Source organism: Cariama cristata, unplaced genomic scaffold (genome assembly GCF_000690535.1).
Source record: "Cariama cristata isolate BGI_N322 unplaced genomic scaffold, ASM69053v1 scaffold44390, whole genome shotgun sequence".
Lineage (NCBI taxonomy): Eukaryota > Metazoa > Chordata > Aves > Cariamiformes > Cariamidae > Cariama > Cariama cristata.
The window spans coordinates 4,433-21,637 of record NW_009594933.1 but is presented as its reverse complement, the minus strand read 5'-3'; the positions used below and the strand labels follow the sequence as shown (position 1 = coordinate 21,637).

The 17,205-nt window shown below is 50.0% G+C and overlaps 1 protein-coding gene across 1 annotated transcript; it reads left to right on the top strand.

The window, feature by feature from the left end:
• The first annotated feature begins 1,400 nt into the window (after window positions 1–1,400).
• LOC104155898 (acyl-CoA desaturase-like) lies at window positions 1,401–16,354 on the top strand. The gene is made up of 5 exons (XM_009699787.1): window positions 1,401–1,683; window positions 9,347–9,477; window positions 12,927–13,132; window positions 14,420–14,652; window positions 15,897–16,354. Exons 1-5 carry the CDS (start codon window positions 1,473–1,475, stop codon window positions 16,094–16,096), a joined length of 981 nt encoding a protein of 326 aa, XP_009698089.1. The 5' UTR covers window positions 1,401–1,472; the 3' UTR covers window positions 16,097–16,354.
• Window positions 16,355–17,205: the final 851 nt, after the last annotated feature.

The following is a 17,205-nucleotide window of genomic DNA, read 5'->3' as shown; positions in this document are numbered from 1 at the left end:
CTCCCTCAGGAAACTAGGCCATGGCAGGACGGTGGTCTGTTACAAATGGCGGGTGCCTGGGTGGGAATCTGCTGCTAATTCCGGAGAGATTTCTATTGGGAAAGGAGCTTTCCCGGCTTGGCCACATTCTCTCCCACGATCCCGGCTCTCCCTTTCCTGCTGGCTGACCTTTAGGGTCTCTTCGCAGGTGGAGGTGGTGGCAGAGGGATGTGTCCTTCGGGCAGGTTCCCGGGAGGCAAGGGGGCAAGGGGATGGGGGCGGCGTGCCCTCCCGCCGCTTGCATTCCAGTGCTTGGCACCCCTGGGTCGAGCCCCGTTGGGCGCTTGGGCTCTGGCCTGACAAAGGGCTGTGATCACCAGCAAGCACGCGGCTGTCATGATGGAGATGGAAATTGGTGATTCAGGGTTCAGTGACCTGTCTCGTTAGGGTTGGTCCTGCCTGCTCCTTTCGTCATGCATGCCTGATCAGGCAGGCTGTCACTCAGCCACGGCAAATAAGCGTGTGCAGAGGGAATGTTGTCTCATGGTTACAGGAGGGAGCCAGGAGCTAGGCTGAGCCAACTTGCTGCTTAAAGCTTCCTGTCTGCGTGCTGGTGGCCTCGGCGCAGAGAATTGCCTTCCTGTGCCTCAGTTTGCCTATGGATGGAAAGCGGGAGAGGGATAAGAGGCTTAGCAGCAAGCGTGGGATAGGAGCTGTACGTCTAACTGGAAGCACATTGCTCGACTGCTGCCGTCCACTGATCTCCAGGCACGTCTGTCCTGCCATGTCCCAGCCTAGAAGCTGAGGCAGAAGGAGATAAGGAGACACCCCAGAGGAATCCCCCTCTGGATCTTCCTGACGTTCCCCCAGTGATCCCTGGTGGGGTGACACAAAGAGGCAGGATATCAGGAGCAGCCCAATGACTTACAACAAAACCATGTTTCAGACCGTATTTCTCTCCTACCTCTTTGTTCATTCACAAGATTTCCTTTATTGTTGTCTGCTTATGCACAAGCCCAGACCACAAGCCCACCTAAAAACACCCACTGATAAAACTGAAGGAAAATGAAAATCCTTGCAGCCTGCCAATGATCTCACCAGAGCCAAAGGTGGAAAAAAGACTGGCTTTCAAGTCTTTTACTTTACTTTCTGCACCCTGTCCACCATTCACCTCCTCTCCCCAGAAAGATCAGGCCCCGTCCCTCTCAGGCCAGGACTCCGTGGGGCCAGAGCAGGCTCTTCTTGGTGCCAAGGGCTCAGCTGAAAGAATGGAGCCTGCCAGGGAGACTGCAGGCTGCGAGTCTTGGTACTGCCAGCCTAGCTGCTCGTGTTTCTATTCTCTGCATTGGTAACCACCAACTTCTTGTTTTGTTTTCCCTTTTTCCTTTCTTGAAAATGTCCATTGCTGCCTCTCCAAGGAGTTCTCCTCCGCTTCCAGCACCACCACGATCGGCACCGTCGCCTCCCGGGTGACCAGGAATGGGAATGCTGTCATGGAGAATGGCTTCCTCAATCATGAGGACTTGGCAGGAGACCGGGGCATGATAGACGATATGTTTGATGAGACCTACCGGGAGAAAGAGGGCCCCAAGCCCCCCATGCGATACGTCTGGAGGAATATCATCCTCATGAGCCTGCTGCATCTAGGGGCCATAATCGGGCTGGTGCTGATACCTTCTGCAAAGATCCAGACATTGGCATGGGGTAAGCACGTTCCTCCGTTTGTTTCTTGGCATCTGCAAACTCCAAATCTGTTGGGTGGGGTTTTTTTCCCTCCAGGCCCACAGACTCAGGGAGGACAAAGAAGGAAGTCGAGGTCTTCTGTTAGAAGCAGCTACTCAGCCAGCTTCGTAGCAAGCTGTGGGAGGGCTTGCTAGTGTCTCTTGTGAGGTGATGCATGAGAGGGGAGGATTTGGCAGGGGACTGCCTGGCTGCTTGAAGAGCAAACTTGATTCACAGGTGTTAGGCTTGGAAATAGCCCACACCTGAGTGTGCATCCACTTCTGGGGTGAAGCACAGGAAATGTTTGATGGAGTACTGTGACAGTCCCAGAAAGTTAGGAAGAAAGATGCTAGCAAGAACACTTTGAGGGGTGGCTGGGGAGGCAAGGTACAGGGCATTATTTGGCATGAGGCTGCCACCCAAAGACAAGAACCGTTCCTGCCCTTACCAGGGGAGGGTAAGTCCCGCAGAGTCTCCATGTGTGTGTGAGTGGAAAGAGACAAAATACAGTTGTGCCTAAGATAAAAGTCAAGAGTTAAGTCTGAAGCTCAGGTCTTTTATCATTCTTACAAAAGTACAGATTAGCCCCCATCATCCCGGAACTAAGCCTGACAACTTTCAAAAAACAAATAAGCGCCTCTCCAGGCAGCAAATTCCAGTGGAAAGCACAACCCAGCAGAAGGTAGCTAGGCGAAGCTCCCTTTCTCAGAGACCTTGCCCTGGGTAGGAACCAAACTTCTACTTTGACTGCTTGAAAGGCAGCTGGGCCCGGGTCCCAAGCTGCAGGGGAGCCTCGCTTTCCATGAGCCTTTGTGTGGACCCCTGGAGGAGTCAAGAAGCCAAATGGCCCCCAGGGAGGAGGTCGAGAGATTGCATCCAGCCCCTGCCTTCCTATGAAACAGGGCATCCTGAAACAAAAAACAACAGTCTAATTTGAGACCTGCTGGCAAGGCTTTTGGTTTCAGCGGTGCTCCTGGAACATGCTCAGGCCGGGGCAGCGTCCTGGCGTGATCCACCTGGTCTATCATGCTCTCAGAGTTTGTCCTTCTAATGTTTGTGAGCAACAAGCATCACAGCTGGACCAGGAAAGAGAGGGCTCCCTGGATGGCCAGGCTGACTCTTTTCTGCCTAGACCATCTCAGCCTCTCACAGGCAGAAGCCTGGGGGATGAGCATCACTGGAAGCCACAAGACTTGGTCAGAGGCTGGCTACAGCATCTGCAAAAGCAGAGTCACTGTCATGTTCCTTGTGCAGCCAGTATGGCCTTTGCGGGGGCATTATGAAAGAAGACTTTGCTGGGCCTATCCCATGTGAAAACCTGACCGACTGTGCTTTTCCCTGGGGTGGCAGGGCTGGGCAGAACACGCAGCCTCAGCACAACCTTGGAGGAGTGTTTCAGGGCTCTCGGTCCCGCTCAGTGTGTCCCATCCCCAGGCTCTCCGCTGCAGGCTAGGCAGGGGCTGCTGGCTTCTCTCACTCACTGAGCTGACAGACTGAGTCCTCCAACCCCAGCCAAATATCTTCAGGGCATTGAGGCAAGGAGGAGGGAAAAGGTGAGTTGGGTTCACTGGTTTCATTTCAAGCTGCTGAGGTGCACTGTGATTTCCAAATCCACCCAACTCTTCTCCCTTTAGTTCCCCTGAGATACTTAAGTGGGCTCAAGCATCTTGATCCAGAAGGTTAATGCTGCTTTGCATTCTGCTTAGCCCGACCTTACCCCAAAATGGTCTCTGAGGCAGTGTCTTTGCAACTGCGTGCCTGTCTGGGATGTCTGTATGGCATCCCATGACATTTCATGGGAATCTGCCTTGCTTTTTACCTGGCGCCAGTCCCACCTGCTCTCCTCCCTCCACCAACTCTGATATGAAGTGCCAGTTGCTCTCCTGCCACTGTGAGGCACTGCGAGATTCCTTGGTGGCTTCTGGAGGGACAGATGCTCTGGGAATGGGAGAAGGACATGGAGTTTGGGGGACCTGCACTGTTCTGGACTGGCAGAAGATCCATCCTGCCTTACCAAAGCTGGAGTAGCTCCACAGAGCTCCCTGTCCTGCATCTCTGGCACTTATTCTGGGAAAGGACCACCCTTTCCTGCAGCCAAGTCAGAGCTTTCCCCTATAGTCCATTCTCCTCCAGTGCTGACTGGTGCTGGGATACGCTGATCCTCCACAGGTCTGGCTTCTCAGCAAGGCTCCTTGCTCCTTCTTGCATTGCCCTTTTCTCAGTTCATACCTTTCTTTAGCACATACAAGGCATCTGTGGCTGTCATCTCAGTGACTTGCTATTATTTTCCCAGAATGCCCTGGTAGCAAGGAGAGGACTACAGTTCCCATTTTACATGCAAGGACAGAGCAGCAGAGACTTATGTTGCTCCTGGCAATACACCATGGGTTTATGGCAGAGCAGCTCTCCCAGTGGTAGTTCTGGAGCTGCTGGGATGTTTGCTTGTTTCTTCTTTCTTTGTTTTTCAGGTCATTCCTTCCTTAGGCTGTGTACATGTAATGTAAAATTAACATGGCCCCAGATGTTCTCTGCTGTGAGGCTATAGGCAGCTGTGGTGCCTGGTAGCTGATCTAACGTCTATATTTTATTATAAGGAGCAATCCCCTGCTTATACCCTCTTCATCCAGGCCACCGTCTCCTTGATGTTCCTGTCCCTCTGAAACCAGTTAGAGTGGTGACTGTGTCCTCTTTTGTTTTCATTTCTCTGTGTGCTAATTCCTCTTTGTCTCTCAAGCTGTCCAGCCCTGCCTTCATTGTTTGCTGTTCTGCGTTGCTGTGTGCATTGCACCCCCTGATCTCTTTCTGGTACAGAGGTTCCCAGAACGAGCTGGGGTTGTTGATCAGGTGAGAGCTCACTATAACGAGAGCTCTCCGAGCCCTTCCAGCACTGGCTTTCTAGCAGGCTCCCCTTTTATTTACTGTCTTCTCCGCTGCACTTGATGAAGTCTTGAGCAGTCTTTTCAGGGATCATGGGCGGATTTCACATCATTTGCCAAAGGGCACAGAGACGGAGTCTGGAAGGGCAGGATGCAAAGGTGATTGACAGTTTCTTCTCTAACTGCTCTGAACCTCCCTGGCAACATGACTTGCAGGTTGTCTTCCTGGCCCTCGGGTGCAGCAGACTGACGATATTTGTGTTAACCCTTGTTGGCCTGGCCAACAATGTCTATAAAATAGTGATGGTTCCTCTCAACGTGGTGCTCTGACAACACCTCAGTTCCCTGCAGTGCCAGCAGTGCTGGAAACATGGCTCGATACCATTTTTTGTTGCTGCTGCATCATCTTTGGACCAAGGAGAATCTTGCTGGATAACAGCCTGAAAATCTCAGCCAGTACTACCCCCAGGGAAGTGTCCAGCAAAATGTTTACTGAAGTTTTTTGTTACTCTCCCATCAAGACTACTGCTGGCAACACCTCCCCACTTAGTGTCTTCTCCAGGCTTAACTAGCAGGTGGCGTGCTTCTCCTCCGAGCATGGAAGGGAAGCTCTGATTTTGCCAGGTGGGGAAGTTAGGTTTTAGCAAGAGTAGCTCCTGTTGCTCCTCCTAAACACTGTTCCCCTTATGCAGCCTGCACATGTTTCCTTGCTCTTGGTATCTTTCTCCTGAGAGTAGCAGGACTCCCCTGGCTAGCAGGGACTGGGAGGCAAGGAGGGAACAGTCTAAAGCTGTAGTTTTCCCTTGCACTGAGCAGAAGCCCAAGGACACCTGCTGGTGCAGGGACATCTCTTCATGTAAACATCCTTGGTGTTGACTGCAGGTGACAATGCCTTTAGCACATGCTGGGCTTCCCATTATAACTTGAGGTCTGAATCTGGGCCCTTAAAGAGGTAAAGGCTAGTGAGTCATATAGACATGACTGAATCCGGAATGTTTTGGCTTTAGTTTTTGGAGCATTGAGTGCATATTACTGCCAGTGATAATAATTCTTTGTATTCCAGTTGAATGGGTCATTGGGAACATCACCTGCGAGTTGGTAATCTTTTGGATCTTGGATACTTCAAAGCATGGTGTGGAAGATGACTTTGAAACCTCAGCTGATGGAGTCCCTAAGTCTTTCAGTTTAGGGCAGCATCACAGGGCAGCTGTGAAAATCTCTGCTACTTTATTTCACTTTTCTCTTTCCAATTTCATTCCTAGTGAATGATCTTGGAGGAGCTTTTCTTCTTCACTGTGAGATGCTGATTCTCTGGCTATGCAATGATCATCATTGTACCTGTTTGCAGGGCTGAACCATCTGAATCATTAGGGTGCTGGATTCTTCTGTTTTCCGCCAGGCTTTTCAATCTTATTGTCTATATCCTGTCACTGTCACAACTCTTAGGTACAGCTGATGGAGCTCATAGTCCCCAAGTAGGGTTTGGGTTTCTGTGCGGCTGGGTGCCATGTATGCATAGACTGAGAATCAGCTCCTCTCCTGCAGAAAGTGTGCTCCTTAGATAAACTACAGCTGCTGTATATGGGCAAGAGGCAAGGCAGTATGGGATTATAATTAGAGAGTTGTGGCCATTGTAGTGACCTGGGATGCAGCTCCAAGAGAAGTCAACACGAGCTGCTGAGGCTCATGGATGAAGGCCATGACTCTTCTATGCCAGGGCACCCAAAAGCAGTGGGTACAAGCAGTGGATACTCTTCCAAATTTTTAACAAAAGCTTTCAGACGAGGCTACCTGAAAGCAAGTACTAGGTTGTCTGGTTTCTGAGTCGGTTGGTGTCCCCACTGCATCTCTTTTGTGATTCTTTGTGCTTGCTGCTGTCTTTGTTGCTGGTGTTATCGTTTCCCGAGGGGGGATATCCACGGGCAAATTCTGGGAATTGCCTGTATAAAAGAAATACAGATGAGCTTCCTTTTTTGCAAAGCTTAAATACCACAGTCCTCAGCCAGAGTCATCTTCCCGGAGGCCTCTTTTACCAAAAAATTCCCAGTCAGCGTGTGAGAGGATTCACCAGAGAGAGAAGCCTGAACTCAGGGCTATAAATAGGGCCTGTTCTCACCTAACCTGGCATCTACTTTCTAGTGCTATTGAAGATCATGAAAGATTGCATAGTTCATTTCTGTCCCCAGTGCACCATTAACTCACGCCTACTTGCTCTGCAGTGGAGAGCTGGGCTCTTTCTCTAGAAGTTGCCCCACACATCCATTGCAAGCTGCTGCTGTTTATGAAAAACACCAGACAGGGAGTCCATGATAGAGTCTGTACAAGTTGGAGGTTAAATGCAGGCACTTGGATGCTGCTCTCAGCTCTCCCATAAACTGCTTGGCACCCTTGGAAATCTACCTCAGCTGCTGAGGCGTGTACCATAGGTATAAAGTTGCCCAGAGGTTTTATGAAATGTGGTTTGCAGAGTACAGCTGCTTGTGTTCAAGGGAGAATGGTGGTGAGTCACACTTCTGCCGCTAGTAGGAAGTGTCTGAAACATCCAGGAGTGGGTTTCGTTGTTATTGCAGTGTCTGAGGCAGGGGAGGTTCTGTAAATCAGAGTCATGTGTTAGGCACTTTTGCAAGCCTAGTAGTCTTCTGTATGAATATGTGGGGATAAATCTGACTGATTTAAAATGAGTCTTAAAATCTAAAACCAATGGGGAACTGGTCATAAGCTGGTCCATAACTTTCAAGTCAGCTTCTTAGGAGCTGAGTGAGGCCTTCAAGGTGTCCAGCATAAGTACTTTCCTGTCAGTAAGGCCAAAGGGAGACCTGAACCAAACGCCCTGCTCCAGCATGCCTCCTTTATCCCCTTCCAAGCTTGGCCAGCTTTGTGAGTTTTGCTCAGCACCATTGTCTCTTGCAAAGGCTGGATCCTGCTGCGTTTGCAAGCATTTTCATCCCTCTTCATGCCCTATAAATCAGCTATGACCAGTGACTGCTTGGCTTCTCTGAGAGACTGCAGAGGTGCTGGGAGACACAAGGCAGAGGTGTGCTGGTCTGAGCAGCAGGCAGGTGGGGAAGCCAAGGGAGAAGATGAAGATGGGAAGTCACGGTCAGGTCGGCAGACAGGGAAGGTTGATGTTAAACAGCGGATGGGAGTGAGGAGGGTTCATGCAAGTTTAAGGGGCCGGAAGAGGATGTTAAATCAGCCGAGAAAGACTTTTAGTGGATAAGAGATTAGGTTTGGAATGTAGAAAAACAAAAAGGAGGTGACAGAAGGAAGAGGGAGCGGGACATGATAGGAAATAAAGCCTGGATTATTTTGAATGAAAGAACAGGGCAACAGTGCCTTGCGCATGTCTCAGATCTCTGATTCCAGACAAGTTTCTGGCAGAGTATCTCTTTTCTGGGTTCAAGATAAGCTTGATTAGAGCCATTTGGCTGGACTGAATGGTACTGTCAAGCATACCAGCAATTCCTATCCACGGTTTTACATGTAAGAATAAGGAGCTGTTTTCATGATTTATCCAATTGGCTGAAATCTGCAAATTTATATCAAGGAAAGAGTTTCCCCTGGGGGACTGGTAAGAAGGCATCCCTTCCACCAGGGGACTGAAGGTGGATCAATTGACCTATGCACAGATGTGCACCCATCCCTCTCAGTATCTGAGCTTGCAGGGCCAACCAACTGTTGAGTACCCTCCGTCTTTCTGCCAAACTTCCTGAACCTTCCTTCCTAAAGAAAGAGCTAATTTTCAGATCCAATTTTCTTCTTATCCCCAGCTTCAGAGTCTAATGCTGCTATGACCCTATTGGGGTTTTTTCTCCATTTTAGTTCTAGGATCAGATGCTGGCACCTAGGTTAAATTCCAGAGGTCCCAGGAAGACATTCAGGAATACACAGACCAGGACAGACATAAACACATGATCCAGAGGGAGAGTGATGTGTTCTTACTAGCTGCCAGAGGGGCAAGGAATTCCTTCTGACCTGTGTGGAGACCTGCGTGGAGAGGGAATGCATGAAGCAGCCTCGAAGCTCAACTGCGCCCAGCAATGGCTGCCTCTGCCACGGGCACGACTTGTGATGAGTTGTTGGCCTTGGAGTTTCCTTCGTCAATGGTGCAGGAGCTGAGCAGAGGGGTGGATCAAAAAGATCCTGGGAATGGGAGTCTCTGGGCAGATTTTAAGTCAGTGGTGGAGCTGAAGGCAAAGCCCAGGCTTCAGTGGGATGGTAGGTTACATCTTTTTCTGGCCAGCTTCTGGTCAGAAAGGGGCTTGAGCTGTCTCCCTGAAGAAGTGTTAAGATCTCTACCACCTCTAGGTGAAAAGAATGCAAAAAAGATGTAGTGAGGAGTGGTGAGTTAGGAAAGTAAGACCCTTGATTTCTCAGGGTGGGAGGAAAGGGGGAAGATGTTCCTGGTAGACTGCAGAGCTGTTAGCACAGGGCTATATGGAAGCAGTTGCTTCATACAATTTTGACGATCCCGCACCATGACAGATGGCAGTATGCTGAAGAACCAACCTTTGTGAAAAGTCTTGTAAGGGGAAGCCTTCTCCCTTGTCAGAGATGAAGAGCTGAAGTGATTTGCCCCATGTTGCTTAGGAAGCCTGTGGTAGCTTGGGCACTCTCACATTTATTTTTGTTGCCCTAATCTGTGCTCTCCATGGGTTCCTCTCTTGCTTATACAGCTTTGGGGGAAAGCCTGCCTTTGTGTTGCTCTGCCTGAAGCTGCTGCAGGCTGAATTGCTGTGACTGCTCAAACACTTTCTCTTCCTCTCCAGCTGTTCTGTGTTTCCTGATGAGTGCTCTGGGGATAACAGCTGGAGCTCACCGCCTCTGGAGCCATCGGTCCTACAAAGCCACACTGCCCCTGCGGCTCTTCTTGACTATTGTAAACTCCATGGCCTTCCAGGTAAGCACCTCTGCAATGTGCCACTGGTCCTCAGAAGGAAGTGTTCCCCTGAATCCCTGTCTCGTATGGGGCACAAGCTGACAGTGAGGTTCCTCTCTCCTACTACCTCTTAGTAGGAAACCACCTGCCCTTTCCATCTGACACTGCAGTGCTAGAGTCCATCTCATTGTTTTGACCTTGTTCTGTCAGAGGGTGACTCTGAGATGAACTGGGTGGGGAGAGGACTGTTGGCCAAGACCAGGGGGTAGGAAAGCTTTAATGTGCCCTTCCCTCGAGGTGTGGTCTCCCTGTGCTTGCTCCAGGTCCTGTGAAAGAGGTGTGGAAGTGCTAAGTGCTCTCCTAGTGTTGCCTCACCTTCCTCTTGCTTCGTGGCTGGTAAGGGGGGATACATCTGCACAGCCCAGGGAGTAAGGCTGTGGAATTTGCTGCTGCAGAAAGACCAAGAACTTGTTGAGATTATGCACTTAGGGGGATGCTTCTCCGGTTCAGAAAAGTGATATTTAGGAATGACTCTGTTGTAAGTCACACCACTGGCTTCCAGAGAGTCATCCTAGGTCAGTGATGTTTCAAGGAGAGAAGGGTTGGGCCCAGAGTGGCACAAGTGACTGCAGGCAGCTGATAAGCACCTCAGGATATTGCCTAACCACTCAGGAGAACACTTCACAGTCCACAAAGCAAACCAACTGGAAGTCCTTAGGGACTGTAGAAAGTAGCAGAGATAGCCCTTTAGAAGAAGTCAGAGTGAAAACCCAGACTGGCATGGCACAGAAAAATCCTGGTGGTCTCTTGGGTTTGCTGCTTTGAGGCAGCTCTAATGGCATCGTCCAATTGTATTTGAAGGGACTTCATGCAGACTTGCTCGTGTGTAGGAGGTACTTGGGAGGGTGGCAGGGTGCAGCAATTTCTGCTAGAAGGTGAACAGCAAAGTATCCCTGCTGTGCCCCTAAGTAATTTGCCGGCTGAGGTATGGGGGAAGGGTAAAGGCCAAGTGGACCAGGTATTTTAGAGACATTATCTTCCTTCCCCCCTGTGTAGCCGTAGAGGATATCACTTCATTGACATCTAATCAGAATAGGGTGGGGATAGCTTTTTTTTTTTAGCCTTGAAAAATTTCCTAAAACATCATTGACTTTCCTGTTCTCTGTTAGTACCAAATCAGAGTCTCTTACGAGGAAGAGGAAGGACCAAGCTGCTGATTCCAGCTACTGGTCCAGCACTCAGCAAGGGAATGGGATGGGTTGCTCTGTATTGGCTAGCCCTGTACAAAGACCATCTTTCACAGGGTTATAGGGCAGAGGGGGAAAGAATTTGCTGAGCTGTTGCTGTAGGGGATAGGAATAGACAAAGATGAGAGACAGAGAGATATTTCAGGCTCAATAGGAACTAATCCAAAGTTTTATTGAAATTTCAGTACCATTCCCCATGGATTTTCTTTTTTTTTTTTAATTGTAACTCTCAATGAGATCAAGAGAAGGTTTATTTTCAATTTATCTCATTCCTGTTAGTGGCAGCAGCGCTAAGATGAGACTGGTAACTTTTAAAGCCAGAGAAAACTATAGATTAGCTTATCTGAAGTCCTCCAGAAAACGCCTGTTGGCTTCTCAGAGACCTGTGGTGTGTGATTTCAGAGGATTTGGGAATTCTGTCCCTAGTCGGCTCCTCTGCGTGCAAGACCAGGCAGCTGCAGCACAGCAGAAGCTCTCCTGGTTATAGCCTGTAGCTGGAAACTCCCAAGGAAGGGGGCATTCTCCTAGGCTTTACTTGCTGGTCTCAGAAAGCTGTGATTTTCAGACAGGGTTGCAGTTAGAGGTGGTCCCAAAATAAGATCTGTAGAAAAGATAAAGTGCTAAAGTTTGGGTCAAGATATTGACTTTTCAGCTTTGAGACCCCCGATTTGTGCGTGTGCACAGGGTGTGGTGGATGAGGTGGTACCACGCTCCAGCTGCAGTACATGGTCTCTTTCCAAATCTGTGCCTCCTGTCTCCAGCAGAAGGATTTCCAGGAGACAGGAAAAGCCTCCCTAGATGTGCAAACACAACCTGTCTGTCAGCTTTCAGGCTGGGCTTTCTCATGTTACATGATGCTGTGTAGGGTCTGGAATGTGAAAGAAACTTTGGGTCACAGGTGAAACATTTCTAGCATGGGTACTGGTTGTGTTTCTCTGCTGACTAGATAGGGAAGGCTGCTGGGCCACGCTCTTCTGGGGGAATGCTGAGTGACCAAGCTCTGGCTAACATCAGTGAGGGCTGGTGATACTTGGAGGTGCTCAGGATTTGGCTGGAATGAAGGCAGCAGTTCTCAGTATTTGGAAACCAGTGAGAGTTGAATCCTGGCCCATGTCTGTCATTGCCTTATTGCATGGCCTGCAGGTAAATCATTTTACCTCAGTTGAAGGAGGAGTGGTTACAGCACTTGAGAGGGACTTGAGGAGTTGTGTCTCTGCTGCAGGCTCCCTGTGTGGATAAGTCGCCTGGTCTTTCCAGGCAAGAAATAGGGAGGGTTATGCCACCTCCCTACCTTCAGAGTGTTTTGAGGAAAAGTCCTGTGTACTTGGGAGATTAAGGAGCCTCTTGTCTAATGCAGGCAATAGAGGCATGCTTGGATCTCTGTTTCATGTTTTCTAGGATGGTGTAATACATGGCCTTCAGCACATCGAAATTTTAGTATAAAGGAATGAGCACAGGCTCATTAAAATCTATTCTTAAAACTGGCCAAAATAATTATTTCTTAATAGAAATGATGAAAGCGTTGACATTTTCCAAACTATTGATGTTGCAGCTTAAACAGAACGGTTATAGGGCTGAAGGGGGGTATTTTTGGTAACTGTCATTGAAATAGTGCATTTATTCTATTTCTAAAGAGGGGATTTAATTTTAAGACTGTTTGATTTCCAATGAAAAAAAAAAAAAGAAGTTAAAAAAACCCTCACCCCCAATTTAAACAGATCTGATTTGGCAATCCCAGGAAAAGCAAGGCAGGTTGACCCATGGAAAATGTCAGGACAAAGGGAAGGGACAGGTTGATCAACCCCAGCTGGCACTGTGTAAGGACAGGGACAAATGACAAACAAGAGCTGAGTGTGTGAGGGAGGAGGCACTGACTGGCTAATGAGGGCTGGCTATTGCAGGGATGGGGGAACAGGCAGACCAATCAGAGCCTGTGATGCTGTAGAGGATGTGCAAACCAAAGCCTAAAGTTAACCAATTAAAAAAAAGAGAAAAGGCAGCCCACCAAAGCAGCAGATTTCCAAGAAAATTGAAGTGGTTGAGCAAAGAAGACCCAACCTTTGTTTTAAAAGCCAAAAACCCCAAACTCTAATGAAAGATAAAATAACTGATACGAGTTCAGGTCAATGGGATTTAGGTGTCTAAATGTTTTAAGCTCTTTTGCTAATTTGAAGGGAACATCTCCAGCCCTGGCCCTAAGTCTCCACTCCTGTTGCGTTGCAGAATGACATCTATGAGTGGGTCCGGGACCACCGCGTCCATCACAAGTTCTCCGAGACAGATGCAGACCCACACAATGCCATGCGGGGCTTCTTCTTCTCCCACATCGGCTGGCTGCTGGTGCGCAAGCACCCAGATGTCATAGAGAAGGGCCAGAAGCTGGACCTGAGCGATGTAAAGGCTGACAAAGTGGTGATGTTCCAGCGGAGGTGAGTGGTGGCGTCAGCCCCAGCACAGAGCCATGCGGGATGGAGCACGGGACCCCGCAAATGGGCTGGGGACCCAAAGTACCTTTGATGGAGCATGAGGGGATTGAGGGCATCACATGAGAAATGGGAGTCTTCGATCTGCTCGAGGCTTTGCTGTGGGATGAACTGTGAGAAATGAGCTGTGCCTGTCCTACAGGAACTATTTAAAAGCTAGTGCTACCTCCAGCCCTCCTGCACTCCTTTCTTGCCTGCCTACCCTGTAGCATCTTGCAAGCAGTGGGCTGAGCTTCCTACCGCAAGGCACCTCCACACCTGTCTTCACACAGCCCAGATGCTGCTTTGGTTGGCCCAGAGCCCACCTGTGGGTGCCTCCAGGACATCCTTGGAGATGTTGTAGTACACCTTCCAGGCCATGCTTCTGCTCCTCTCCCATCAGTGTCCTGGAAACAGTGTGGTGAAAGAAGAGAGGAAAATGGGGACATGAGAGAGGCAGTAACTGGGAAAGACAGTCTTGATTCACTGGTGCCTCTTGGATGGGGTATCTCTCTGCTGTCTGGGGCTATACTGGGACTGATCCCCAGAGGAGGCAAGCCTGTCACCAGAGCTGTAGGGAGGGGGGACTGAACCCCCATAGTAACCACTCTCACTCAGGAGGTCCCTAGTTCAGTCCCAGATGAACAAAGCAAAGTTTATGGCTTCGCTCCTTTTTGTGCCTGGGATTTTTCTTGTGGGTCATCAGAGTGGTTCAGCTTCCTCTACTCCCATCCCTCTAGTGTGAGAGACCCCACATGCTCATCTGTTTGATGGCACAAATGGCCCTTGCTTGCTCTTGTTAGTGGGATCTATTGGTAGGCAGAGCCAAGTCTGCAAGGAGGAGTTGCAGCACTAGGCCAAGGCTGGAGAATGGACCTTCTGTGGGACTCTGCAAGCATGGGGTTGGCTTTATGGGGACCCACATAGCTGAGAAGCAAATGGCAGAGGAGGCCAAAAGCAGCAGCTGGTGTCTGGACTCATGACAATGGGGACATTGCTTTGTGCTCATGTGAGATTGAGACAGGGAGAGCAGGACTTTAGTTGAATCTCCTGCCCGATGACGAGACTTGAGAGTCTCCAGGGATGGCTTCTGTGCATCTAGGGCAAAAGATGCAGGGCTCAGGGTGAGGTATTTCTGCACTTGGATTTTTCCCTGTATAGTTGAGTGTGAATCCTCCAAAGGGAGGACTGAACCAGCCCTTCCTGTCCTGCCTCTGCCACTGAGCTCTTTCCTCCTGATCCCTTCCTTTCCAGATACTACAAGCCCTCAGTGGTGTTGCTGTGCTTCACGCTGCCCACTGTAGTGCCCTGGTACTTCTGGGATGAATCCATCATCATCAGCTTCTTCATTCCAACCATCCTGCGCTATGCCATAGGGCTCAATGCCACTTGGCTAGTGAACAGTGCTGCTCACATGTTTGGCAACCGGCCGTATGATCAGCGCATCAACCCACGGGAGAACCCACTGGTCAGCCTGGGGGCCCTAGGTACGTTCAGCATCCGTATCTTTTGCTGCAGGTAGACTGTAGAGCAGGGAATGCCCCTTGGGGCTGCAGCTGCTTCTAGGAATTTCTGTGAATCCAGGTGTCCCCATTTCCCCCCTGCACCCTTCCACTCCAGCCTTTGCATCTGGGGGTGTTTCCAAAGCTGGCCAGTGAGTACATAAAGGCAGTGGGGTTCTCAGCTCCCACCAGCCTCTCCTCAGGCTGGAAAGAACTCTGCTACATTTACCACCTCCTAATCTCAATAGCAATATTTTATTGACCTTGCTTGAAGATCTCTGTGCCCCATTCACCAGCCTGAAAAATGTGTGCAGCAGTCTCTGCTTGTCTGAGATTTGTCATCTTGAAAACCAGCAGATGCACATTTGGATGTGTTCTCAGGGCAGCTGGTGATTTTGGGTGTACTTGAGGATGAGACAAGCCAGATCATCTCATGCGTTTTCCTGAAATTTTGGGGACCTAGGAAAGTACACCTCAGGATCAGCATTTGCCCTGATCTGTTCTCCCACGCCCAAATCCTCAGATGGTTTGCATCACTGTAGGTTACTGGGCCTGCACTGATTTCCATCACCGAAGGATCTGCCCCTGGATTTTTAGTAGGGAGGGATTTGAACTGCAGGGATTTGAACTACAGGGACTCAGGGGGATAGGAGCAGGAGTCTAGGCAATGTCATTGAAAGGATGAGCACTGACGCCAGCATAGACAGTGTCCAGAGCAGAGGGTAGCTGACTGGGGTAGATCACTTAGTAGAAGTCTGTCTGCATTATTCCCATCTGGAAATGCCCTTTGGATTTGGCATTAGGGCTGCCAGTGTTGTAGGAGTATTGATTGGCCTGGCTTGTTGGGCACTTGCTGCAGGTCTAGCTGGTAGCTCAACCAATACTAGAAGGTTTCTCATGGCGACAGAGGAAAAGCCATTAGGATTCCCCTGGTGTTTTGGTGCAGTCAGTGAGCCAGGGCTTTTCTCAGTTCCTTGCCACATGCTTGTTTTCCTCTAAAGCACCATGGGTCCTCTGTGACTGTCATTGCCTCATTTGGGCCAACCCAAGCATGCTGGACCATGCCGAAATGAAATGGGGTAGACTGTAGAGAGGTGAAATTGGGCTGAGAGGAGAGAGCAACCTAGACTAAATCCAGAGCCTGTTTCAGGAATGTGGTGGTTTGAGCCAAGATGAAGGGGCCATCACCTAGAGTTCTGCAACATCATCTGCCTGGTTGTGTTTTGCAGGAGAAGGCTTCCACAACTACCACCACACCTTCCCCTATGACTATTCCACCAGTGAGTTTGGCTGGCGCTTCAACTTAACCACAGCCTTCATCGACCTCATGTGCCTCCTGGGGCTGGCCAGCGATCGCAAGAAGGTCTCCAAGGAGGTCATCCTGGCTCGGAAAATGAGGACTGGAGATGGGAGTCACAAGAGTGGCTGAGTTTCTGCTGCCCTTCACACACACATCCACACCTCTCCTTCCTCCTTTTTTCTCCCTTTCTCCCTTCCTGACCCCTCTAAACACGCTGGACAAAGGTTTAATGTTCTGTTTACTAACTACTGAATAATGCTACCAGTTTGCTTAAGATAATGAGTTTTAACCCCCCACACACACTGTATTTTACGTGATGTATTTTAAGATCTAGGACTCTGCCTTTATAATGCAAGGCCACCCCTTTCCCTCTTCTCCTTTTCCTTTCTGTTCTTTCTCTCCAGTCCCTTTACCCATCTCCCGCTTTACGTCGTCCCAGTCTCTCCCTGGCAGAGGAGCTGGTAGGAAGCAGCCCGGGGAGGCCCATCACAGCCAGCTACGTACCATGGAGTTAAGGCAAGCCTGTACCAGCCAGCTGAAGATTTGAGCCAAAGTTAGTGACCCTCTCCCCACCACCTTTCCCCCAAAATTCCTTCCTCTGTCCCTCCTCCTTTCTTAAGAGCTGCTGACAGACGTAGCATGGCTAAACTGCTCTCCCTGGGAAAAGCAGCCCCATCCCTTTCCCTTGCCATTGGAAAGAGAGTTGTCTCTTGGAAAGTGTTCTGTCCCCCTCCCCACCACACAGCCTCTCTGGCTGGGGAGAGGAGAGCCCCCAGACTCTCTCAGAGCTCCAGCCAGCTCCAGCAGTGGCTGGGGGGGTCTGGTGGCATCAGCAGACCTGGAGGAAGGAGCCTTGGTGGCCTTATTACCTCCTCCCTTTGGTGTCACACCTCGCTCCTTGCACTGCCCCGTGCCATCAGGGACTGAAGGCAGAGCAGGCTCTGCAGCCCCTTTGGAGAACCACAGCGAGGAGTGGGACAGATGAGGTACCAGCCTGGGGTGGTTTTGTTCGCCACTGCCACTCAGATTTTTGCCGGCAAATGGGACTTTACCAAAATGGAGAGGGAGAGAAGGATGTAAACCAAAGCTCCACAGCTGAGTTAAGATGCTTTATGTGCTGGAGGAATAGGGTCCCTGCTGGGTGGCAGGCAGATGTCCTGGTGCCTGTGCCTGCCCTGCAGATCTGCATCCTGTGCTGAGAGCAGGGACAGGGCGAGGGAGCACCTGCAGGTGTAGGG

Bases quoted from the DNA above. Each gene is read 5' to 3' on its own strand.
- LOC104155898 (XM_009699787.1), top strand. From the start codon at position 1,473: ATGGAGAATGGCTTCCTCAATCATGAGGACTTGGCAGGAGACCGGGGC. The intron at 1,684-9,346 runs GTAAGCACGTTC...CTTCCTCTCCAG, and splicing joins GATCCAGACATTGGCATGGG to CTGTTCTGTGTTTCCTGATG. The intron at 9,478-12,926 runs GTAAGCACCTCT...GTTGCGTTGCAG, and splicing joins TAAACTCCATGGCCTTCCAG to AATGACATCTATGAGTGGGT.